This window comes from Lissotriton helveticus, chromosome 11, assembly GCF_964261635.1.
Source record: "Lissotriton helveticus chromosome 11, aLisHel1.1, whole genome shotgun sequence".
NCBI classification, from domain to species: Eukaryota; Metazoa; Chordata; class Amphibia; order Caudata; family Salamandridae; genus Lissotriton; species Lissotriton helveticus.
In genome coordinates, this window is record NC_136072.1 from 1,090,654,742 (window position 1) to 1,090,681,757 (window position 27,016).

The 27,016-nt window shown below is 46.3% G+C and overlaps 1 protein-coding gene across 2 annotated transcripts in view; it reads left to right on the forward strand.

Moving 5' to 3' along the window:
* The window catches only part of LIMK2 (LIM domain kinase 2), a 313,781-nt gene that overhangs the window by 148,376 nt on the left and 138,389 nt on the right, over positions 1-27,016 (forward strand). For both annotated transcript variants that reach the window (XM_078667709.1, XM_078667710.1), the window contains 3 exons: positions 16,247-16,382; positions 23,522-23,631; positions 26,642-26,830. In XM_078667709.1, the coding sequence (XP_078523835.1) occupies positions 16,247-16,382; positions 23,522-23,631; positions 26,642-26,830 (435 nt within the window). The remainder of the gene's footprint in view (positions 1-16,246; positions 16,383-23,521; positions 23,632-26,641; positions 26,831-27,016) is intronic.

Here is a 27,016-nt window from a genome sequence, read left to right on the forward strand (position 1 = left end):
TATTGACTTTGATACACCTGGAGAATTAAGTGTCCAAAAGAAATAACTTGGCTTACCAGCTTGAGGCCAGTAGACTTGGTGGGCGTGAGATACCTCTGGTAAACTGTAACCTTCTAGGATACTGCGCAGTGACCACTAACTGACCGAGGGCACCAAGCACATATCTCAAAGAAGCTAAATGTTGCTTAGGCGAATGAGAGGTTAAAATTGTCCTGTGTATCTGCGGAATTGTGGAATGACACAAGTCAGTTTAACAGATAGTGTAGATGCTGCTAATAGATGTTAAAAAGAGAAGATGAAAGGCATGGTGAGCCTATCGGACTGCATGTGTGACCTGCGCCGAAATTGAAAATGATTTCCCTAGCCAAACCCTTGATTATGGGTTCTCCCTGCGGATGGAAGCAAGTCAGTTCATCGCTGTTCTGGCTGTCACCACTCCTAGACAGCAGGTAGGGATGGACAAGGCAGTTGAATTTTTCGAAGAGGTCACATAGCTTCAAGACCACAGCAGCTCTCTATCAGGAATGACTTGTACATCTGAATAGACATCCAGGAGGCCTTTTTCTGTTCCTCTCTGGGGTTTAAATCCTGACTTCCAATTATCTAAGATATTTTTATTATATATACAGGCTTTTTTGCAATTGCATTTATGTATCACATCATACCCCCTGCGAGACACCAAAGTGCTTTTGATTGACGGGTGGCATGGTACATTTTAGACTATGGATGAGCGATCAGTAGGATTAATATGGATTTAGAGTATCTTCCCTCCCGGATAAACTATTAAGCCACTGCAGAATTCATACAGATCTGCTTAAAGAATCTGACTGGAGCACTCTAAATTCACTGAAGTAGGGGGGAGTAGCTAAGATGGCGGCGGAGTAGGACGTGCTTTCCTGTCCCGGCGCCGCCAGAATATCGCCTTGTATCTCGCCCTACCTGGTGCCCATCCGAGCCCGCCACGGAGCACTGCTGTATCAACGAGCGATTCTGATATCGAGGGTGTGCTTCTTTTTGAGCTTATTGGAATATTGCTGCCGCCTCCTCCAATAAAGCCGGCCCCGGTCTTGCCGTGGTCCGGCGGGCCTCGTGGTAAAAAGCTACAGGGGCTGTCTCCCGCCCTGAAGCTCCGACTGACTGGCGTGTTATGTGGGGCGTCGGCGAAGCAAGACCTGTCTGAGTGCCTGGAGACCTGTGGGGAGAGGCAGCAGAGGTGTGCGGGTGGAGTTGAGCCCAGGAGCGCGGCCGCCATTTTCCCCTCCTGCAGCCTGGCCCACGTGGGGAGCGTGGAGCCTGGGCCCGCGGGCGGTCCGGGGTGGTGCAGTGCGGCTCACGCCCAGGTTCCTGGGAAGCGGTAGCAGTCGAGCCCCCCGGGGTCGGGTGTGTGCTCCCGCGCCACCCGAACCTGAGCGTGTTGCCATTGGGACCTTGGGATGGGCGAAGAGAGGTGAGGAGCGGAGGGGCGGTTGGCGCGAGACTGGGAGCTCGGTCGGCGGACGGTGGGAGGCCTGGTGAGAGGAGTGGGAGCGGGGCCTCGATAGCTGTGCCTGTGGTGATTAGTGGGCCCTCTCCTCCTTGCCTGCTGGTGTGGCGGTCCCGCTGGGAGAGTGCGGGGGCCTATAAGTGGGGCCCGAGGGGAAGACTGTGTGGGATAAGACAGCAGGCCTCGGCCCTCCCCCGGCCGTGGAGACTGTGCGTGCCCTGCTGCGCCGGGACCCCTGCAGAGTGAGAGGGCCTAATGTCGGCCCGAGCATCGGCAGGCAGAGCCCCTCTCCTTCGTCTGGCTGTGTACTATAGCGGGGAGCTCTTTGGCGCCTTGGGCTGAGTGGAAGCCCTGCTGGGTGAGAGTTGAGGCCACAGGCGGCGTCTAGCTTGGGATCGCCCTTGCGGCAGGGTGGCCTGGAGCGGTCAGCGCTACTGAGCACCCCCTGGTGCTGCCCCTATGTGGGCACTGCTGTGTGGCTGGGGCCTGGGGGCCCGGGGGCTCACCATCGGCCCGTGTGTCGGCAGGTGGTGTCTCCCTGATGAGATTTGGGCCTAGTCTGCAGGTTGTGGTGGTGGGCGCTATAAGGGCCTATTTGAGTCCTACCCAGCTGGCTGCAGCAGACAGAGTGCAGAGGGGTCTGCTGCCCTGACGGGAGCTTGGAGGCCTAAATCTACTTGAGTGTGGGGCTGGTGTAGTGTGGTACCCCTTGACCGCCTGCTCGGTTCGTGTTTCAGCGGTCGGCGGGGCAGAGCGACCCAGTGGTGGGAGACGGAGTGGCTGAGGGGGTCACCGCTGTGTGTTGGGTGGAGTGCCGCCGACCTTGGTATATGTCTACTGTGGCTGGCATCCGGGCCCTTGATTGAGGCCCCTGCTTCTAGTTGAGACCGTACTTTGGTCCAGGAGGTCCATGGTGCTTTGAGGGGCTGGATCCTGGCCTGGTTCTGGCCTTCCTTCTGCTGGACTGCCACGAGGGACGTGTAGTGTGATGGAGTGAGGAGCTGTCGATTGGGCTAGGGCTTGTGCCCCGACGGGCATGAATTACAGTTGCATCCCTGGGGAGCTGATTATAACCTTGCCGTGCTTGGGCCCCTGACTGCGGCGCAATGTCGACCTCCAGGAATAGGAGGGACAAACCCCCTGAAAGACCTGCTCCAAAAGGCGCCGGGCCATGCTGCCTCGCAGTCGGATGTCCAGTCCTCGCAACCTGATGGTAATGATCTTCCGGCGACTAAAGCATTCATGATAGAGCTATTCTTGGCCATAAAGGACGACATCTTGGAACTCCGCTTTCAGCTATCCTCGGATGTACGCAAATGCGGCGGGATGTTGACGCCATTGGGGAGCGAGTGGCGACCTTGGAAGAACATGACTTTGGGACCGCGGATGACATCCACCAACTTCAGCAGGATGTCCTTTGCCTCACGGAACAAAATCTAGATCTCCAGGCCCACGCCGAAGATTTGGAGAACCGATCACGGCGGAACAATATTAGAACCCGGGCCGTCCCGGGGAAGGAGATAATCTGCGTGAGTATGTCGGTGCGCTGTTCCGACAAATACTTGTCGAAGGGGACGAGCAAGAAATTCAGTTGGATCGCGCCACCGCATTGGCTTGCAGAGGAGTGCCGAAGGCCTGCCGCCGGATATATTGGTGTGTGTGTGCGCACGATTTTCAGATTAAAGAGAGGCTCCTTCGGAAGGCCCGTGACCTCAATCCTGTGCAATTTCGGGGCCATCAACCAGCGCTTTTTCAGGACTTGGCGGCCTCCACCCTCATCAAGCGCAGAGACTTTAAGCCTATCACTAACTACCTTCCGGAGCAGGGCATCCCCTATCCGTGGGGCCACCCGTTTCAGCTTATCTTCAAGCACAAGGGCAAGCTCCTGCAGGTTCGCTCGCTGGACGCTGCCTTCGAGATCCTGGGTCTGGAGGGGCCTGCGCCTTTGCCCGGGAACGTCTGGTCACCTTCTCGGCGGTGCAGACGCTCCACTGAATGGCAGCGAGTTGGGAAGTCTCCGCCAGCGAAACCGGACCTAACCACGAGCCTGCTGGAGAGAGAAGCTGCTGTTACCTCGGTGGCGTTGGTGACTGACAACTCTGGGGTCCCTTGAGATCCACATGCTTGGCACTGGTTGGGTCCTTCTGCGGCGCCGGAGGTGGGATGTTCTGGGAGGAGAGAGTGTTTCCTCTGGTATTTCTGTCCTTGTGAGTCGGAAGTGCCCTGTATCAGGAGTGTGTAAGGTTCCATGATGGCGCCTTGTTCCCCTAACAGTTGGTTCTGTCAGACTGACTATAGTCACTACATGCGACTCTTGAGTTTCTTTCTTTTTTGTGTGGTTCAGCATTGTAGTTCGGGGTTTGGGGGTTGGGGTTGTTTTTGGGGCTCTGCATCAGTTCTCCAGACAGGCGAAGGTCCGGCCCGCAGGCCACGCACGATGGTCCCCTTAGCTCTGTTATACTTGGGTACTGCACTGGCTATTACCTTCCCTCCGGGGGTTATAGGTAGGGATCTAAAGATTGTGAGCCTAAATGTTCGGGGCTTGAACAGCCCTGTCAAGCTCTCGGCCATCCTTTCCCTATTGGAAAATGCTGAAGGCGATGTGTGCTTGTTGCAGGAGACCCACCTCCTCTCTAGGGATACTAAGCGGAGGAAAGATAGGCGCTTCCCTGTACAACTTTGGTCCTCGGGTCCAGCGAAGAAGCATGGAGTGGCGATCCTGTTTAGCGCTCGCGTGCATTGCAAAATCCTTTCCCAGGTGGTTGACATCAAGGGGAGATACCTGGCTGTCCGTGTACAGTGGTGAGACACGCAGCTAACGGTGGGGTCTTTGTATGCCCCGAATGACCGCCAAGAGCCCTTCCTGCGGGCGGCCCTCTCCGATGTTTTGACGTCTCCAGACGCATCGGTGCTAGTGGGTGTGGACCTGAATATAGTAATTGATCTGGGGATGGATAGATCTGAGCAGCGGTCTCACCAAACAGGAGCAATGTCGCAGGGGGTGGGGTGGGCAGTGGTTGTCAGAGGGTGGGCTGCATGATGTGTGGCACGTCCAGCACCCCCTTGAGCGCGATTACACTTATTACTCTGCAGCACACAAAACTTATGTGCGCTTAGACCACTTCTTAGCTAAATCCTCTCTCCTGCCTCACTTGTCAGCAGCAGCCATTACCCCACGCTCCCTCTCAGATCATGCCCTTATTTCGGTACTGCTCACCTCTCATGGCAAGCGACCGCCGCTGTCTGGCTGGCGCCTCCGTGACTCCCTGCTCCACTCTGAGTCGGCAGTCACACGAATAAGGGACACTATCACCCACTACCTCGCGGACAATGACCAGGATGGTATATCCCTAGTGTCGGTATGGGAGGCCCTGAAGTTGGTAGTGCAGGGGGAGTTTATTGCGCTTGCGGCGTCGTATGCGCGGGTACGCAAAGAAAAACTTGCAGAGTTAGAGTAGGAGGTGGGTACCTTGGAAGCGATCCATACGAGGACGAGGGCCCCAAGAGTTTGGAGGGGGTTAGAGACAAAGCGGCGCATGCGGAAACACCTCGACTTAGATAGGGCAGAGCACGCCCTCCTGCGGTTGCGGCACAAATTCTACCTCAGTGGGGATAAAGGGGGGGGGGATGTTGGCGCATAGGGGCTCCGTAATAAATTTTTGAGGAACAACAAACGGCCAAAACTTGCTTTGTCTCTTGTTACCGCTCCCAAGTCTGCAGGTGGGATGGGCTTCCCCTCGCTGACGGCCTACTATCAGGCGTCCTGTCTTTGATATATCAGTGAGTGGAATAGGCCCTGGTCCAGCAAACATTGGAACTTTATGGACTACATTTCCCTCCTCTATGACTCCCTTTGTTGATAATCCAGATTTTCTGCCGGGCTGTGCGTCTCCGGTCTTCCACCGCTGGCGGGAGGAGGGCTGTAAAAGAGTGGGCTCCCTCTTTGACCTTGAAGGCCTGATTCCTTTTCCCCAGCTATGTAAAGACTATTTTTCTCTGCCAGAGTCCGATGCTTTTCATTACTCGCAGGTAGCGCATTGGGTGACCCAGCCATCTAATTTCGCTTCTATGTCCCGCCCTTTGACTGCCTTTAAAAAATTGTTAGTTTGCAAAAAAGTTGACGGTAAGCTTATGCTATAATTCTGTTACATCTCAAAAGACAGCGTACGAAGGCGCCGGTTCGCTGGGAGACGGAGCTGGGGCGCCCACTGACATGTAAGGAGTGGGAGCACGTTTCTATCGCGTACATCACACCGCCTCTAACACATCTGGTACCGAGTCCGCCTATAAGGTATTATACTCAAGGCACGCATCAAGGCATGGGTTGCAACGAAGTCGGGCCTTTGTTGGTGGGGGTGTGGCCGCTCGGGTACTTTGGTGCATCTGCTGTGGCACTGTCCGAAGTTAGAGCGGTATTGGAAAACGATTCTTGATGACTTAGACGATGCCTTCCAGATCACATTGCCCCGAGCACCTGAGCATACGCTGTTGGGACTTCCTCATCCTAAGTCGTTCCCTTTGCGCTCGCTGCGGGGTAGACAGATTGCACTGGCTTTGCTGGCAGCGCGGCTAGTTCTATTGGCGTAATGGGGTTCCTCGGCCTCACCTGACCCGCGGGATTGGATTCAAAGGCTTTGGCACCTTTTGGCTATGGAACGCCTTTCGTTGGGCATGGATCGGAGGGGTGCAGAATATGCGAAACTATGGGGCCCATTCCTACAACTCCTTTCTAAAGACCTGAGGGAGGTCACGTGCCCGAAGTACCTATAAATCCTTCAGCTCGTTCCTTTAGAACCTTGAAGGGGTCACTAAGGTTGTCTGAGTAGTGGTGGGGCATGCCTGGGGGAGGTGGGGAGTGGGCGTTGGAATTAGAGGCTGATGCTGAGCAAGGTGGGGGGTGGCGGTACGGGGGTTTGGAGGATGGGGGGGTTGGGTGTTTGTCTCTTTTGTTAGTTTTTTCTGTTTTAAAAGTGGTAGCTACACAACTGCTCTGGCTGTTTGTTATGGCCCGATACTTCTTTCGTGGGGTCGCCCTCTGGGTTGTGGACCCGTACGCTGTGCCTTTTGTCAAGAGAAAACGCTCTGCCGGCCATTGGATGTAGGCAGCTGAGCTGTGTTGTGAGATATTTTACCATGCAATAAAAATGATTGATTCTAAATTCACTGAAGTAAATGATAAACCGGATCAATGTTCCCTCTAATTTTTTTCCTCTGTGTGCGGCAGTGGAGGGTCTCTGTGCGCTGCAACCATGGCTATGTGCGCCAGGAACCAAACCGCGCGCGTCTGCGGTGCCAAATGGCACTCGATACTTTACAAAGTGAAAAGATGGTGCATTTTTACACATACAGGGCCGTTTGCAAATTGGATAAGCACGCCATGACATGAATTGGTTAAACTGGCCTGTTCTGCCCTCTGTTCCACTCGTTTTGCCCTCGTTTTTGTTCCCCTCTGCTCCACTCTATTTTTGTTCCTTTCTGCCCTCTGTTCCAATCGTTTTTGGTGCCTTTCTGCCCTCTGTTCCAATCGTTTTTGGTGCCTTTCTGTCCTCTGTTCCAATCGTTTTTGGTGCCTTTCTGCCCTCTGTTCTACTTGTTTTTGTGCCCTTCTGCCCTCTGTTTTACTCGTATCCCCTTTTTTGTGCCCTTCTGCCCTGTTTCACTCGTTTTACCCTTTTTTGTGCCCTTCTGCCCTCTGTTCCACTCATTTTTTTGCGCCCTTCTGCCCTCTGTTCCAATCGTTTTTGGTGCCTTTCTGCCCTCCGTTCTACTTGTTTTTGTGCCCTTCTGCCCTCTGTTTTACTCGGTTACCCCCTTTTTTTGTGCCCTTCTGCCCTGTTTCACTTGTTTTACCCTTTCTTGTGCCCTTCTGCCCTCTGTTTCACTCCTTTTCCCCTTTTGTGTGCCCTTCTGCCCTGTTTCACTCGTTTCCCCCTTCTTTTTTGTGCCCTTCTGCCCTGTTTCACTCGTTTCCCCCTTTTTTTTGGTGCCCTTCTGCCCTCTGTTTCACTCGTTTTCCCCTTCTTTTTTGTGCCCTTCTGCCTTCTGTGTCACAGCTCCTGTGTGCTGTAAGGACACAGGGCAGACTCTGGCCTTTTGTTTAAGTATTGCTGTTAATCAGAGCCCCTGGGCTCTGATTAAAAGCAAGACTTAAACAAAAGGCCAGAGTCTGCCCCGCGCTTTACTTACAAAAGCATAGACAGTTTCCAAACACAGCGCATACTTTAGCCTGAACAATGTATGATCTGTAAAACCTGGACATTAGTTGAATAACCAAGAAGTATGAGGCCCTGAGCACTAGCTGGACAAGAGTAGCGTCTTTCCATGGATCAGTCAACGTCACACCTGTCCTGCAAGCTTGAGGCAGATTGCATTATTTGATGCAATTGGGAAATTGATTGCTATGGACCAGTCTTCCAACAGACAACGTATGGTTGTTTCCACTATTCAGAGAAAGGTGTGTTAAAATACAATCTAAGTGTCAGCCTTGAAGAACCTATGAAAAATAAAATAAACTGCACCCAATCTGTGCGCTTGTGAAATGTTTGATTGTCAACAGTAGGCCCCCATGTGTACTGGGGAACCCGTCCTGGCTTTCCCTGTGAGATGGTCCCTGTTGGGCATCCCCAAGGTGAAGCCAGGCATCCCCAGCAGCGAGGGGGCCGTTGTGGAGATTAAGCAAGCTATTGCCCAGAGTTGCAGCGTGGGACCCATGGTTAGAGAGGCACGAGGCGAGATTTATCGATCCCGCTGACATTGGTTCCGTACCCTGCCGCGTCGGGAATTGAACCCTGGTCCCGGGCCGACCTCTGCTTCTGGGTCTGCCGCCTCTAATCGGTGAGCAGCATAGCATAACAAATCAAAGCATAGGATAGCAAAACATAGCATAGCATAACAAAACAAAACATAGGATAGCAAAACAAAACATAGCATAGCAAACAGCATCACTCGGCACCACCACAGCATCACTCAGGGGCACCACAACATCACTATGCGTTACAACAGCATCACTGAACGCCACAGCATCACTCAGCGCCACCACAGCATCAATCTGGGCAACCATTCAACAACAACTGGTTCAAATATGTTCTCTCAATGTTTCAAGCTTTATTACAAATGTAAGAAAAAGAGGTTAATATTTCACTTCTGTTCTTGGATTTTCGTCACAATAAAATACACTGAACATAATCTTCACAAAGCTTATTTACAAAAGTTTAAGCTATTGCCATTATAAATTACAATAACTTTTAGTTAAGCATTAATTAGTAAAAAAATTCAAAGCCATTGTTATTTATAATATCAATAAATGTAAGTCACGTAAATACAACACATAATGCTTTTCAAATGCTATAGGTGTCACATTTGCTAAAGTTATAACTATTGGCATTGTCAATGACAAAGCTATTAATTTCGCTATTTTCAAAAACAAAACAAAAATAAAAAATGTCATTTACAATACCAATAGCTCAAACTTTCCTAATGCGAGACCTATTGCATTGCAAATGTTTATTTTATTGCAGCAGTCCTTTTTTATTAATTTTTACTGAGGAAAGATAGGGAAAAAAGAACAAATAACAACTAAAGCTAGTACAAATACAGAGGAACCATGACAACAGTATTATCAGCGATTGTGAATACAAGCTTATAAATAACATCATCCATATTTCATTACATAGTTAAATCCCAACGACAAAGCACATTTCATGATATTTAATTCTTTACTAGAGAAAAAAACACTCTGCAGTATCCAACTACCTGTTCCCTGCGGACCATAAAAAAGCTCCTCTAGCTCTTGCTCCAGTACATTTGCAGAGATACAAGCTCTCATCTAAGTAAAATATTGCGAAAAACACAACTGAAAAGAGGGGGTTCTGGGTCCAACCATGCTGCTGAAAAGCATATCCTTGCAACAGCTACAAAGAATGAATAAGCTATGAGTCCATCCCTCACATAATGAATATCCACTCTGTAGTAAGATGGTCCACGAACAGATCGGTCTTCAAGTAGTGAATGTTTGCTAATTCGACCCAACAAACTCTATTAGATAAAGTTCAGTAATTGTCCCTCGGGTGTATGTAAGTACTGATGTGATGCTCACTCGGTATCACCAAGCACAAGTGTGACTGGGCACGAAGCAAGCTTTTGTTCTCACCAAGGCTTATTTTGGACGCCCCGTCATCTCCTCTCTGCGGCCACTGTCTGACACAGCAGCAGGTCCACAAGACACCTTCAGCAGTTTGCTCCAGTGATTGTGAAGGAAACCTCATCCTCTTTCGGTCTGGGGAACTGGTATAATCGCTGTAGTGCAATGAAAGTAGAAACAGCACAAGACGTCTGGCCAATTTGGAGACCTCGGTGGCGAAAAACAGTCTCTAATTTGCAGTGGACACTAGCAAGTCCAAAATAGCCACTCTTTAGTAGGACTTGGCAGTCTGGCCGGGACATAACGGGACCTTGGGCTCTTCACTGGTCTTATCTGCACTCTTACACTTCATCTACTCACACTGGGCCACTCCTCACCCTAAGCTTTGCAACGGAGTTTTCCTTCACAGGTAGACAGCCTTTTGTTTGCACGGCTCTGTCAGCAAGCAGGCAGCTCCCATGTTCACTGGCTGACCCACAGCTTCCAGTAAGGTTGCCAGAAATCAGGTGGTGTTTCCTCACCTTCAGGAGACTAGCTATCAGCGATATCAGTCTTGGTACACAGCTGCTTTTCTCCGTTGGCAGTGAATCAGCTAGAACTGTAACAAATTGGGGAAGTTGGAACCCATTTTTATGAAAATATTTTCAAATGGTGATGGATATTGAGTTTAGAAATAGTCTTGGTTTAATTTTCTTTTCATAGTTATGCTCTTTTCTAAAGGGCATATTGGTTATTTGCAAAAGGTGAGGGCTCCTCAGAGTAGGTAGTGACAATGCTGGCTCCAAGCAGGATTACCTACAAAACTGGCACAATGGCTGTGAAGCTATACACAAGGCTCTTGTCAAACCTCCAGGCTAGACAACTCAGGAAAACAAAGGACCCACTCTCTCCTCCGAAACTTCTTTCACTAGCAACTGTTTATGCTTAGTTACCCCGATGTCCCTACTAATAACCACATGGCTGCCACCAGGAAGGACTAAATGTCAATCCTGTGCTCGGAGATCACAGAATTTCTAAAAGCAGTCCTGTCTCGATCCTTCTGTATCTAGAATTACACTCTCATCCTCTGGGATGCAGTTAATACATTATCGCAACCTCCATCTTCTGCCGTATTGCAATTAGGTCAAATCAAAATGGATCCCACTGGTAACCGCATATATACAGACTCACCAACAGTATGGAGCCCTGCTATACATGCACATTCACACATTGATGTCAGTGAGGGGTCTAATCATGACATGTGGGTGGAACTTTACTTAAGCTGGCTAGTCGGCATCGTGTTCATATCCCTTAATAGCTAAAAAGGCCTGTTCAGCCACTAATAAACGGTACGTTTGCCACCTCCACTCACTGTACTTGGCCAGGGAGACAGGATTATCTCTTGCCCAACCAAGGGCAGGCATTTGGCACCTTTCCATGTCCTCTGGTCCAGACTCTGGGCTCAATGTCAATTTCTGGCATTGGCTTGCAGGGTGCTCTTAGGATTTTGTGGGCTAAGGTAGTCTAGATTTCAGAGTTACTTGCAGTTGGGTCTCTCATGGCAGGGATACACTCCTTTCCTTCACCATGAAGAGGGGCATTCCTGTACCAAGAAAGGCCATGTTTGCATGTATGGTCTACAGCCTTTTCCTGTCTCACAAATAGTACGGAGGAAGGGGGCAAAAATAACATAAAATTGTTCACGTTACCTGTAGATACTTGAAAGTTTTTCGCATCTGGATTCCTCTTTATTGGTCTGTGGTGTCCCCTGAAGTCTTCCGCCAGTTATTCACAGCTACCAATCGCTAACTCAGTAAATCCCCTCTGAACAGGAGGACATGTGACTATCCACATCATAAATCCACATAAGGCTCTGCATAGCCCATCCTAGTCAGAAGTGTGCTCCGGCCGAGCGAATATCATTCCGTGACATATTGCAAACGCAGCCTTTTTATTTAACGTTTTATATAGCACTACATAAATCATACCACACTTCTGCCCTTCCTAAGTACTGCAAAGAGCAGTTGTTACTATAAGCCAGTGAATTGATACTTGATTTACTGACTTTGACATGGAGGGCTGATCTGACCATGCCAGGGGATTTGACATGTGACGTACAGTTCACAGTAGAAGTCAACTGCAGGTGTTGAACTCACTGAGGCACATTGCCAGCAAAATGCAACTCAGTCAGGTTTATTAAAAATAATTTTCATTGTATTGTAATTGCATTTTTGTACAGGGCTTTATTCTCGAATGTGGAATGCCGAAACACATTATCAGAGGGGCGGGAGGCTACATCATGTGAAGTGCTGTGTTGTACTTGGGATAAGCCTGTGTGGAATGTGATTTTATTTCATGTTTGGATGACCCATGCAGTGCTCTTTTCGTAGCGCTTAGTGGTGTGGTGGAGAAAAAATAAGCACAAGATAGGGCGCACTCAGGTGATATTAGCTAGATGTTGTAAATACATGAGTATGTTATTTACATAAATGGCTGATTAGTGAGGATGGTTGTCTTTTGCATGAGTTGTTTTCTCTGGATGCGTGATATCTCAACATTTGTTTTGCTAAAGGGATGACCTCACAATAGGAGAGGTATTTATGCACATGTGATTTACATCTGCATTACGTGTCCCATGTGGTGGCTCTCTTCTCACATCTTCATAAGTTGTTTGCAAGATGTTCTTGCATTCACTGCCTTTGTGTGACTTTTGCATTGTCCTTTCTACGTGTTGAAAACATGTTCATGCCTTTTTGCCAGTCCCATGTGTGTACTTGTTACCTCAAGTGCATCCCTTATGCCATTATTTTATTTCTCCTAATTCCTCCATTAAACACTTGCCCCCAAATATACAAGGAATGCAGTTATAATAGTAAACTATCCAGTTGTACTATATGTGGAAAGTGAGTTGGCTGAATGTAGGAATTAAATGCCTGACTTTTTGTAGAGCGAGATTTAAGGTCTAAATTTTATTTTTTTATTTAGATGTTTTTGTGATGTTTTCATATGGAACCGCAGAAGTAGTCTGTGATTTGCAGTTATACAAGTTTTATCTGTTCACCTCGTTTATTTTTAAAACTTTTTAAAATGGAACACCAAATTTTCCTTCCTTGCCACTAGCTCCCACCTCCGTTCTGGCCGACAAAAAAAAAATCACGAATAGAAAAGAAAAAACACACTGCAATTGCCTCTTTCTCTATCATTCGTTCGCTTTCCTTTGTTGATTCTCAAGAATTCCCACTACCATCCCAAGTGTCCAGTTGTGACCTGGAGTTTGCCCTCTACTTTGATAGACCATCTCGGATAGCTGTAAAGCCTTCGGTCGAGGCCGGGTACGTCAGTGAAGATATCCCCCCTGACTCATATCTCAGCACGGGGTCCCACGTTGCTTCAAAATCCGTAGTAAAATCTTTTAGACCCCATGCCAGCTTATCCATTGTCATAATCTAGGAACGCAAGTAGCACTGTGTGATGTCAGGGATATTTGTCTTTTTCTCCTCCATTTCCTCCATGCACGTCATCCAGCCATGCACTCCTTAGTACAAGATAGCCCTCTCTGCTGCCCTCTGGCTGTGTTCTGAGTTGTGGTTAACCTGATATGGGTGGGGTGTTTAACTGCTCCCATGCTGCAGGCCATTTATGTCCCTGATGAATCCTCTCCTATCACCCTCCACCTTTCCTTCACTTGCTCTGAAACACTCCTGCGAGTAGGCACTCCTGTGGTATGCGACATGTGGTAAGGTTTGGGTGCCAGAAAGCTTCCTTGGAACATACTGTTCCATAGGTAAAGCAATAGTGTAGAATCTGCTTGCAAATGTTTTTGCATGTTGCAGGAAAAAATAGCACGAAAACACAAGTAGAAATAGCAACATCCTCTCCCATTCTTGCTATTCGTATTATTCTCATGAGCTCTCAGTAAAGTTTTGCCTCGAACAGTGCATAGTTACACAATGAGGTGTCATTTCAGGAGTTTTGAGTAACAAATGTAACTCGGAAGTACATGAACTAGCCAGGCACAATGTAAAATTTGCCTGCGTCTAATTATTTGTAAAACTGATAACTTGTGTTTTTTCAGTGTTTGTTCCTAATGTGTTAGTTTCTCAATGAGTATTTAGGACATTCATTTTCCTTTGCTTATCTGTTGGAGTTCGGTCCATTAAGGCTAAGCCATCAGCAAGATAAGAAAACCAATATGGCAACTCCCAATTTTAGAGGAAAAAGGAAGAAAAGTGGCAAATGTAGCAGGATTATCACCCAAAAATAACCCAAATACAATTTGGAGCCAATAAACAGCCATGCATTATGCCATTTCCTTTTGGCATTCTATTAGTTAGTCTACTATTTATCAGTGCCTCTACTCTGGCACAGTTATAGGTAGATAGCAGTTGTATGATCGACAGGAGCCCTTCCTTCTTTTTCACTTAGACCATAATTGGTAGTAGTCCATAGAGTTGAAAGAGGATTCTACTCAACAATACAAAATAAGGATCTTTTGGCAACTGTTGATCGCAAAGCATTGATCCCTTGTTGACTGTCCATTTTCTGTCCTCGCTTATTTTAAAGATAATGGGTATTCTTCAATGCACCAACCTTTTGGGTCATACCCATTTGGGAAAATGAATTGCTAACATTCAGGATTTTCTATGCTTCCCTTTCTAAAAAGGGGATCATGTATGGCCCCCTTTCAGGATTGGAAAAGTGTAGCATTCAGAATAATCCAACTCTAATTATATAAATATACTTGGTGCCATAAATACAAAATGGAATGTAGTTGGTACCAGCTGCTCTAGAATGATTGACTGACTTGTTCTAGAGATGGTCTCCACTGGGATTTATTCCAAGGCATCTTCATAAAAGTAATAGTCTTGATCTACTCGCCCCCCCCCCCCACCCATTAATTGATGACAATCTGATCAAGGAGCTAGAGACTAGACACCAACCTTTGGGACATGGACTGCAACCCCATGTTTATCTCACACCAAAATATTTGAGAGTCCCCCGCCTGAAGGAAGCTGAACATTTCTTTACAGTTCTTACGCTAAAACCTCCTTCTTTTATTTTACAGTCATTTACTAATAATCCTCTTTTTCCTGAAAGGTTCTGATATTCAGCTAATTTTTTCCTTATTTAAGACATTTAGTACTCTTTGTAATACCATACATTCTTCCTTTTTATTTAATACTATACATTCTTCCTCTTTTTAATACTGTACATTCTTCCCCTTTCTGCTTTTAAGTTCTATACATTCTCCCTTTTCCGCTTTTAAATTCTATACATTCTTCCTCTTTCCGCTTTTAAACACTATACATTATTTTTATATGGTTTTTAATACTATACATTCTTCCTCTTTCTGCTTTATAATACAATACATACTTTCTCCTTCCCCTTTTTAATATTATACATTTTTCCTCTTTTTAATACTATACCTTCTTCCTCTTTCCACTTTATAATACTATACATTCTTCCTCTTTGTCTTTTATACTATACATGTTTCCTCTCTCCGCTGTATCAATACTATGCATTCTTCCTCTTTTCAATTCTATATCAAACCAAAGATTACAATCATTGACCTGGCTTCTTCAGGTGATTTACAATTCTTTTACTATTCAGTTCTCTCTTTAACAGCCAGCTAATTGTGAAGTTAGATGTTTGTACCAAATGAAAGGGCTGATAACTAAGCGTGGGCGGAGTTTGCGGAAGTCCACAAAATGCAAAAAACACAACGTTGCGCGAAGCTCCGCAAGCAGCGATGTGCGATAGTAAAATGTGTTTGCTGTAATGTTAAGCGCCAGTGTTTGTCCGCGCTGTGAAATTATTGCAAACGGCACCATGCACAGTGCAAGGGGGTGCTGATTTCTTTATGCCACTCAAGTAGATTTTCTACTAGAGCGTCAACTTTCTCAACACAAACGGACGGATTCTCAACGCGAGCGGTCACAAGCATACACAGCCACTTGCATTGAGAAACCCAACCGCCCGCATTGAGAAATCTCGCCAGGGGGTAGATTTTCCTCGCTCACGCTTGCCAACTTGGCGTTGACGAGCGCGAATGAGGAAAAATCTCGCCAGGAGGTAGATTTTCTTCACTCGCCAACTTTGATGTAGACGAGCGAAGAAAAAAACTCTGGTCCGCTACGTGGAGTGGAGTTTTTCGGAACTCCACAAGCTCCATGTAACTAGGAGTGCAGAAAATTGCGCAAACTCACGGAGTGGAGTTCACCGCCCAGGGTTACTGATAACCTCACCATCTGTGTCCTTATAAATCGCATTGTATATTAAGGTGGTTTTATCAAGAGTTTCTTTGGTGTATCGCGATAAGTCACTATGAATATTTGAACTCTAAATATAAACCTTATTTAACATTGAACACCTTATTTAACATTGAACACCCCACTAACAGAAAGAGCGATAAATGATAATTTTCATCATGTTTACATGAATGAAATTGGCTCATTGAGGGGGCGGGTACAGCGGCGTCCAAACCTTCTCCTGCCAACGTAACTACCAGCACCCTACGATAGTACTCTGGCATATTTCTAGGGCCGGTCATTTCTGACTATCATTATGTATATACTGTGTTTCTTAAGGTTTATTTTGTGACGGCCAGGCTAAGCATTGTCTCTCTATCTCTCTCACCCCTGTAGGTGCTCAGAGTGCTGCGATGCCCTAACAAGTTTGTACTATGAAAAGGACAGTAAGCTGTATTGCCACAAAGATTACTGGGAAAAGTTTGGTGAGCTGTGCCACGGCTGCTCTCTGCTGATGACCGGTCCAGTGATGGTGGGCACTGCTAAATAGCCTGTTTTTGTGTATTGTTTGCTTCTAGCCTCTTGCACTTCTTTAGCACTGTGAATACCAGGTGTTGCGGTTCTACAATTCACTGCCATCTGCTTGGAAAAACGATAGACTAAGTCAGGCCATTAGAATTCAGACTTGCTATTTACTATTATACACACTTCTGCGACTGATGCATGGGCCCGGTGAGCTAACGCAAGCAGTGTCCGAATCTTAGCACCTTTGGGTCAGTTACGTTGGTCTCTGCAATGGTGCATGCTTTGACCTGTAAATGTGAAGAAGGAAGACATCTTGATGTAGGAGAGCAACAACAGTGCAGCAGCAAAAGGTGGAAGACGCCTATGTCAGTATAAATTCTATTGCTAGTGGAACAGTAAGGGCAGTAGGGAATATGTAATGAAACTTCTTTTGAACCAGTACACCATGTGATGCAGTTTCCTTTGCAAATGCACAGTGGCACTTTGCAACCTATTTGCAAAGTGGCATCTGTCCATCACTGACCGCATCAACCGTGCAAATGATAGCAGCCATCAAGCATTAAGTGGGAAGAGGAGCACTATGTGATGGGCATTACGACTCTGTAGTGAGTTGCAGTTCTGGCACATGGTGGATGCAAATATAGTGATGGGCCAGCTGTCTGCTGCAAGACTCTATCTCCGCATTAGTAACTGTTTGCAGGCAGTTACAGAATAAATCCTGTCTTGTGAATATTAATGAGTCTGAGTTCTGTGACTCATTGAGAACAGCCTGTTTGTATTGTGCTGAACTGGTGCTTCAAAGCAGCACACAAACATCTGGTCATGCTGCATGCCAGAATCTGTGCAAGCAGAGCGCTTACACCCATTGCTTTGTACATCTAACCCGACATTTATTTTTTCTGTAAAATTTGATTTGATTCTTTAATGTCTCATAAAATGCAATCAGTCAGTCAATGATGAGCCAGATAAACACATATTTGTGACCCATGCAAATTGTATTCAACATGCAACCTGGGACAGGGATTTGTTCTCATCTTTGAGGTTTTCTGTATTGTATTGCAACATATATATAGCCCTTACTATTCCTATGTGGGACGCTGAAGGGCTGGCCTACATGAGTAGCACACTCCAATGTGTGGTCTGTGGTTAGAAGAAGGGTATTACCTTTAAATCTGATCCTGTGTGGGAAGTGTCTCAATGTCGTGTGTGATGACCACCGAAGTGCAGTTATCGTGTTATGGGGCGTAGCGCTTAGCAATGTGATGGATGAGGGATTATGAGAGACAGGCGAGCAATTTATGGGTTTCAGAAAGCTGGCAGCTTTGAGCAGCTCTGCTGGTCTCTTAATGATATTTCTTATGTTCATAGTCCACTTAGCTGATTCCTGCACTGGGTTGTTCCAATTAAGTGCCTAATTGCAATTAAATGTCGGGTTAATCTTTATTGAATTAAGTTTCACTGAATAAGCTTAACCAATTAGCTACTTCAACAAGCATTGGAAATGCAATAGGTCTCGCAGTAGTAAAGTTTGAGCTATAGGTGTTATTTATTTATTTTTGTATTTATGTGTTGTTTTTTCTAAATAGCTAAATTAATAGCTTTCTTCTTTACAAAGCCAATAGTTATAATTTTTGTAAATGTGACACCTCTAGCATTTGTAAAGCAACATGTTTTGTATTAACGGGACTTATATGTGACTTATATGTGTTGATATAAAAAAAATCAATGGCTTTAAAAAACAATTAATAATTAATACGTGGATTTTATTTTATATTGCCAATAGCGTAAAGTTTATTAAATGATGCTGTGGTTGCGCTGAGTGAGGGTGAGTGAGGGTGAGTGAGGGTGAGGGAGTGTGAGTGAGGGTGAGGGGTTGAGGGTGAGTGAGGGTGGGTGAGGGGTTGAGGGTGAGTGAGGGTGAGTGAGGGGGAGTGAGGGGGAGTCAGGGTGAGTCAGGGTGAGTCAGGGTGAGGGGTTGAGGGTGAGTGAGGGTCAGGGTGGGTGAGTGAGGGTGAGGGGGTGAGGGTGAGGGTGGGTGAGGGATTGAGGGTGAGGGGTTGAGGGTGAGGGTGAGGGGTTGAGGGTGAGTGAGGATGAGGTGTTGAGGGTGGATGAGGTGTTGAGGGTGGGTGAGTGAGGGTGAGGGTGAGGGGTTGAGGGTGAGTGAGGATGAGTGAGAGTGAGGGGTTGAGGGTGAGGGGTTGAGGGTGAGGGGTTGAGGGTGAGGGGTTGAGGGTGAGTGAGGGTGAGGGTGAGGGGTTGAGGGTGAGGGTGAGTGAGGGTGAGGGTGAGTGAGGGTGAGGGGTTGAGGGTGAGTGAGGGTGAGTGAGGGTGAGGGGTTCAGTACAACCATCTTGTTAGCTAACAAAGTACTCCTAATATGACGGATAATTACGTTGCATCAGGGAGCACTGTGTGTTGTTAGGAGGGCATTGCTGTGGGGAGGGGGGAGGAGAAATGCGACATGGCGGGGAGGGGGCGGAGCGGGGGAGAGGGTGTTAAGCAGCAGGGTACAGAAAAAGGTTTGCCAGGTGTTGCGATGTATTTAGTTGGTTGGCGAAGGGGGTGTTGTGGATTTTTCCTGCTTTTTTTAGCCGAGCTGCTGCAGATGTTGTGAAGACATTTGGCAATGTAAACAGCTGAGCTGAATGGCCGGGAATGAGTGGGCGGTCGAGGAGGCCGCTGCCGATTTGGTTAATGTTGGAGAAGGCTGAGAACAGCATGCTCGGGAACCAAAGGGCGGTGCAACCTGACGACTGGCCATGCCTGGGTCATGTGATACGACACCAGCAAAGCTGAATGGGGCGCGCTGGTCACATGACGCTGAAAGGGCTAGTTGACTGGCTATTGCATTTCTAATGTGTGGGAGGAGTGCGGGAACAGAGGGCGAGGGGAGGAGAGTAGGAGGAGGAGAGTAGGGGAGGCTAAACCATTGTTTTATATATTATATGTCCCGGTTCCTACTGGCAGAAGGGCTGCTCTAGTTATGTGTAGTTTGCTAACAATTGAGAAATGATTGCTTCATAATGGAACCCCATGGCCTCCAGAAATCTCTTCAGAAAGCATACATTTCAAAACACGGGCAAGAGGAACCAGCCGCATAGCAAGAAGCCTTTTTTTCCGATCTGTTCTCATTAGAGAAAGGGGGACATGGAAAAACCAAAAGGAAGAAACGTTATGAAAGTTTAAACCATCTGCTGAATTATATAACCGTTCTTGCTTTCCGCCCAGGACACAAGTGAAACAGTGAGAGCTCAGCCGCTCGATTCCTCAAGTCGAGCAAATCGCGCACATAAACAACACTCTTGGTGCCAAGTTCCTGCGGATTTCAAACAAGTGTTGCATTGAGTCACTTAGCAGACTGCTGTGCCAAAAGCCATGCACGTGCTACCAGTCTGCTTGGAGCCCATGAAAGGTGCGGGAGACATACCTTCTTCACCAGGAGCAAGCCGGGGCGCGAGGAGGGCGTCAACCTCAGAGATTTGGGGGTTACGAGGTAGACTTTGCAATCGGGATTATTGAACGCCTTTTTGTAAAGTGCGCAAACATTGCCAGGTTGATTTTATGTTCTAACGCCCCAAACCGGCTTGGTAAAAAAAAAAATGTCAAATAGGAAATACAAAACAATGGCTATCGAACAGACGGCGAGGAGAGTAGGAGGAGGAGAGTAGGGGAGGCACGGCCTAGCGGCCGTGCAATCAAGAAGTGAGGGGGCGGGAGAGTAGGCAAGGCAGGCGGCTGGGGGGAGGGGGGAGGAGAAATGCGACGCGACATGGCAGGCAGGGGAGGGGGCGGAGCGGGGGTGTGGGAGGAGTGCGGGAACAGACAGAGTAGGAGGAGGAGAGTAGGGGAGGCACGGCCTAGCGGCCGTGCAATCAAGAAGTGAGGGGGCGGGAGAGTAGGCAAGGCAGGCGGCTGGGGGCATGTGCACGCGCTTTTAAGCTCAATGCGCATGCGCATTGAGCTTAAAAGTCACGGGCACTGCAAGGAATCGCCACGATTCCTTGCAAGTTGGATAAAGAGTGGATGAGCCCCCATAGTCTCGCTTGCTCGATGCGCATGCGCATCGACAGGCGAGACCTAAAAAGCACCATATCTGTAAAGTTGATTAATCTTAGCACTTTGTTTATTAGACGCCTGTATTATTGCTCACATTGCTGCTTTTGCCAAACACTTGTACTTTAGTTTTTTGGCAGGATCTGAAAGTGTCTTTTAACATTGTATTTAAATGGAGAAAAATGTGTTGGCTGTTGTTCCTTCACGTGCACATCCTTACCATGTGCTTTTCCTTACCCACTGTAATCCATACCAGGAGTTATCACTTCAGTTAGGTTTATCTCTGTACATGGTGGATTAGAACCAGATGCTAAAAAGAAGCCCAAGCCTTAGCTGTCTGTTGCCAGTATTAATGAGACCTTTACTTATTAAGGCATGACATTTGAAGGATGGAGACATGTTCTTGTGGATTGTATTGTATTGTAATTGCATTTGTATAGCGCTTACTACCCCTGACGAGGCATATAATCGCATTTTCGGTGAGTAGCCTTTTACTCTGGGACCCATAGACGATTAGTGTTGAATTAGTATAGTGAAACATACAAGTACATTTTAAGTGGTCGATATGTTAGTCAGTTATTTGGATTCGGAAGGATAGCAGAAGGATAGACGAGGAAAGAAGGTTTGTATTTATATAGCGCTTCTAAACCCTGATGGGATGTCGACGCACTTTTTTTAGTTGTTCAGTGGGATCAGCAGGCCATTCTGGCCTTCATCTCAAGATGAGATGTATGCATATATGTCAGAAACCTCCCTCTAGGTGACTGGCAGTTAGCCTCCCTCTTCTGCGATGGATTATTGCATTATTACATCTGAATTAACTCCCAGTCTCCCTTCAGTTCGAGGCAAGATATCCACACAGTATTAACCTCACAGAAGTCAACTCTGCATCAAAAGCCTGTGTATTAGCAGTAGGTTGCTGGAACCTGATGCAGGCAAGAGAGTCCTGATTAGAGCTTACTGTCTTACGTGTAAGAAGGCAGTACTCCAAGGTCCGTCCTTCTTGTCAAACATCTAGAAAGTGGTTTTGCTCAGATGTGGGTATATGTTGACTTTTAAGGGACATGCTCACTTGGCTCAGACTGTAAATCATCTGAAACTGAATTGATTTAAAATGTTCCACAAACCAACTCGGCACAGTTAATTTCACAACAGGATTGCAGGGGCATTTCTAGTCTAGTTAGTAGAGACCAGAACAACAACTTGGCAAGAGGTGAGTTAACACCCTTGTGTTGAGCGGTGTACCACCAGACCAGAGATGAAATGACTCAAAAGTTGCAAGGGTATCCAGATAACAGTACCACCATGAATACCTCAAAAGGAGTTTTAGACTTGTAGAATACAGATAAGCGTGATGGTACCAGGGAGGTGGATGAAGCTCCAGGTTATGGAATAATCACAAACGTCAGGTAGAGCCCTCAAAGTCACTAAATTAACCTGAGCTCAACCCCCTAGTAGCTATGGCACAATGCAGCCAGGCTTAATTTAGGGCAATTTGTAAATTATTTGTGCTGTACTTAAAAAGCACTGAGGTTGAAATACAAAACAACAAAGACTCCAAACTGAATAAGAAAAATAGAGTAAAATATATATAAAATGACACCAAAATAACAACATTCCAATAAGGGGAACGAGTGAATAGCACCAACAAGCATAAAGTGCCAAGGAAACATTTTAGTCTGGCACCTAGGCGTAATTTGAGATTGACATCAATGCAGCCCTGATCGGATACTCCAACCAGGCTTCTCCTTTACCTTGTGGCTTTAGTCCTTTGAGTCCCAAACCACCAGACGAGTACACTCGTAAAGCCCCCCTTATCCCCCCAAAGTTCTCAGTAGAGGCATGTATAGACTTATAGGCTATCAGGCAGAGGCCACAAATCCGTTTCCAGTCCAGGTACAGTTGCCACAGGTCAGCTGGGCAGCTGCAGGAATAGGCTGGTTGTAGCTTTTTGTGTCCCTCTAGCTTTACCAGAAGGGCCACTTTGTCCTGGGTACATGAACAAGCAGATTCAAGTCCTCTCTATTCACAGACTGCAGATTCAGTCCGCTTCGCATCTTCCGTGGTTCCAGAAGTTTTCTACAGTGAGTGTCTGGAGATACCACATTTATGGCAGGCACTAGCCAGTAGGTGGGATTGACTCCTGGGCAAGCCTTAACCAATGGGGTAAAAGTTCTCGGTCCATCCCTACCCACTTTGTGCTTTTATTTGATGGTGAAAGATGGCCACACTAAACTTGAGTACTAAGGACTGTGAGGTAGCAACATTTGTGTGTATTATAATTGCCGATTAGGGTCCATTTTCTTTAATTGCATATGCAAGGACTGTGTGCATCCAGCCCTTCTAGTACTGGGTGTCAGTAGATATCGTTATTGTGAACCTTTTGGTTATCCCAAGAGATTTTCAAACTTTCTTGTCTACTTTTTTAAATACCATGCACCTTGCTTTAGGGGCCAAAAGGCCTACATAAGGTTGACTTTTAAATATTTAAAAGGCCAAGCTACAAATGCATGCCTGCAGTCGTGTTTGCACTGTCACTGTAGTGCATGACACAGTGGGACTTATTGGTAAGTTAAATATGCCAATTAGGTTTATGGCAATTTCACCATTTTGAAAGAGGGTGCACGGGCACTTCAGCACTGTTTAGCGGAGGTAAAGTGCACAGGCTTCTGAAACCATCAAATAAATCTAGTTCCTCAAAAGGTAAGAAATACGGGGTGAGCACACAGAAAAGGCAGATTTCCTACACTCCTTTTGGTTCTTTTGTCCTCTTTCAATGCATATGTTATTGAAAAATATCTGTATGTCTCCAGGGACGCATAAATGTTAGTGACATTTTTTATTTTTTTATTAGAATGAAGTGTGGGTAGCAATAAAGCCGTTAGATGAATGACACACTCTTTATCTCAGTATTTGTCCATGACAGCCAGAAAGGATGGGAAGTGGGCGGGTATAAAAATGTGTGGCAGGAGAAAGACTTTGCAGTTAAAGTCTTGTAGTGTATTCACTGGCAACTTTAAGCCTGTACCATCTGTGCCCTCTGCTGGTGTGTCACCCTACTCTACTCATTCTCATATTCTGTCTTCACAGGTTGCTGGAGTCTACAAGTATCACCCTGAGTGCTTTGCTTGTATGAGCTGTAAGGTAATCATAGAAGATGGTGAGACGTACGCTCTAGTGAAACACTCTACACTCTACTGGTAAGAGTGAAACTTGCAGTAGTATTCTGTATTTGACGGTCCTTCACTAATGCTGATTTCAACATTACTTTTTGAGCACCTGAATTTAACAAACCAGTAGGACAGGTAGTGCTGTAACTCTACACTGCTTGTGCAGCCCGATGTGAGAAAACAAACACGTTATGTGCTAATGATGAATAAAAAAACATTGGTGAGTGAATGACAGAAAGAAAACAGAAAATATTTGGTGGAGCCCAGACCAACCATTTGACAGTGAAGATATTTAAGTGGTAGTAGCATCTCTAATACGAGGTGCTATGGATAGACCACTTTTGTATCCATTTTTGTTGAGACCAGGATAAACTAAAACATGTTTTGCAGGCATTGTGGTGGTGCATGTGGTATTGTACCATTGAGCCCACGGTCAGGTTGCTTTACATATTCACGTTACTTATGTTTACATTATCAAATTATATCACACGTTCGTATTAGGTTGCATGTATTTACAGTTTGAAATGCATGAAGACAGTAATTTTCGCAGAACCATTTTAGGAGCCCGATTTATGACTTTTGGGGGTGCTGGGGCGGGCAATATTCCACTGCCGCGCACCCTGCACCACCGATATTCGTCACCGCCCACCCAATTACAACTTTAAAATAGTCTGGCGGGTGGCGTGGCGATCCCAGGGTGGTTTCTCTTTCAAACGCTGCGGTGCCATTAAAAAAGACCTTTGCAAGCGAATGAAGCACAGGGGGCCCTCTATGGCCCCCTTTGTTTTCTCTCGGCCAGGGTTGACATGGAGTAGAAACCTCTGTCACCGCTGACTGTATTGCTTCGCACTCCCAGATAATTGAGAATACCACTCTCCCACAAGGAGGCTCAAACATGACAAAGCAACAAAAACAACACCATAATGTGGAATGAAACACAAGTGGATCATACTGGACGTTCTGCAAGAATTCAGAAAGATATATATATATACCCTTAATACATCACATGATTAACGTGGATGTGCACACAGACACTCACACATCACAAAGTCAATACTCAAAGAAAACACCTCATATGATTATAGCCACTGGAAACTGAAGGTGTACACTAACAGTTACGCATCACAATGGCAACAATCAAAAATAAAACTCATCACCTGGTGCAAACTTCATCCTGGCGCACTCCAGATTGGGGGATTCACAGCCGGGGTCAGGAGACTCCGCAACCAGATTCCTGCACTGAAGAAGCTCTCAACCGTTCAGGCTCAAATCCCTGTTTCCAAGTCAGCAAGCCTCAGCTTTATAGTCTTAAAACACACTAGAAGGTTCCGAGAGGCCGACCCCCGGTGCCAAGGAAACATACTGGAATTGGCCACTTTCCATACAAGCATTCCAAAGGCAAAGGAGTTCTCATGTTCTATCTGCATTCTCATGTGTTTCAGCCTTTATCTTAATGAAGCTTACGAAATACTTCAGTGGTATATTCAACAATCACCAAAACAAAGCAACGTGAATAACCTAAACAACTTGAGTAATCTGGGGGCCTGCCTGTGCGCGTAAAAAGCTCCAGCACGATGCACAACATTAGTCCTCACTTCTGGTTGGTATTTAGCTCTAAAATCTGAAGGTACCTGGAGGTAAATACAGCCACAGATGCTGACCTTGTCTTTAGATTACAACCCACTTTACTAGAAACAAGGTGGTAAAAGGATGGAATGCAGAGGTTAAGAAATGGAGACAACCATGGCTTTCTGGTTCCTACATTAAATATTGTCCCATTTGGCAATGCCAGCTGAATTGGAAGAAGGATTTCCCTTTATGACTGTCTGAGCAATCTCGTATTCTGCAGCTGACTACATCCGCCATTGTGAATTGGCGATTCCTAAGACATCAAAAACCAGTGGGCAAACAGTGGTGATTAAGATGTCCACACTTAATTAACTTTGCATGCAGAACATGGAGCATTCTGCTGTAGCTATTCAGTTCTCCTTGGAAATTGGAGCGAAGAAAGCAAATTATACACATTACAACATATGAATCCTGGCCTGATGCTTCGAGAGTCCAGGCCAAGGGGAGAAGCAAGAAAACTAGTGTTGTTGGCACAGCATATGTGACATTAAAGAGATGCTGCCACACCAGGAAGATGACATGAGGTTTGTTACCAGATAGTATAATAGTGTTCCAGAACTTATCACACTGATACGAAGAGGCACCGGGACTCAAAGCCTGGTTGTCCTGTAAGGAGTCATCTTGCATAAATAAGCCAAACCAGCATAATATGACCAGTAAATGTGACTTGACCAGCCAAAAAAGCTTTTGGAAATCCACTCATTTTTTTGTAAATGAAGTATCTGTCAATAGGAGAGATGTGTCTGGCAATAGGATACAGTTTAGAATGTTCACTTCGAAAAGGTTACTCCTCCCAACAGCAATAACCGTCCCGCCAGGATGGACCAGGAAAACATTAAAATGACATGTTTATCCATTAGAGACCCTCCTCAGCCTTTCTTTATCGTTTCTTTCTGTAGGTTGTAAAACATGGCACTTTTTACAAAAGGTTGTGTGTTGAAGAATACACGTGTGGTATTTCTTCGAAGCATGAGTTACTTGCATGGGGCTATTTCAAACTCTACTACCTTAATCTTTGTGGAGCATTCCTGGTTTATCATTGTTCCTTCTACACAAGGGAATTTTAAATGGGTACTTATAAATATGCCAGTGACACCATAGAGTAAAATAGGCAGAGATGCTGAAAAAGCATTCTTGGATCTTTTGCTTTACGCCAAGAGACCTTTTAGATTGCAAGTCGTTCAAATACATTTTTTATGTTGGAAAACCAGTATTGCAGGTAGGTAACATTTTCTTACTATGCATATTGGAGAACTCCTACAATGGCATTTTAATACTTTAGCAGATATGCTTCTTGGTTGAGGGGGACTTGTACGACCAGGGCTGTGTAGACATGAAAATCCCTTATTAATTGACTGTGATGTTATGCTCAAAGGTTGAGCTCCAAGGATATTTTCCTTTGCCTTCACAGTGGGAAATGCCACAATCTGTTAATTCTTGGACCAACGTTTGAGCGTCTGTCCACTAACCCACCGCATGAGCAGCTTCCGTACACACTTACTCTGGTCTCCATCCCTGCAGCGACCAATGGCAATAGAGGCTTTTCAGTATCTGTGGAAGGAGCCTCGTCCAGCAACGGCACTGGAGTTCAGGTGAAAGAGTGAGTATTGTTCTACTGCTGGGATCTCTTTCCTAAATGGTTGGTGTGTTGGCAAGATTGTAGTTCTAATGGAGCTTAAGTAACTATGGCATTTGGGTAGATACCAGTAAGACATATCTTGTAGTGATTTGGCACTTACAGAACCAGGCTAGATGGACCCTTCTCCATTGTTTTTGTATTTCATGA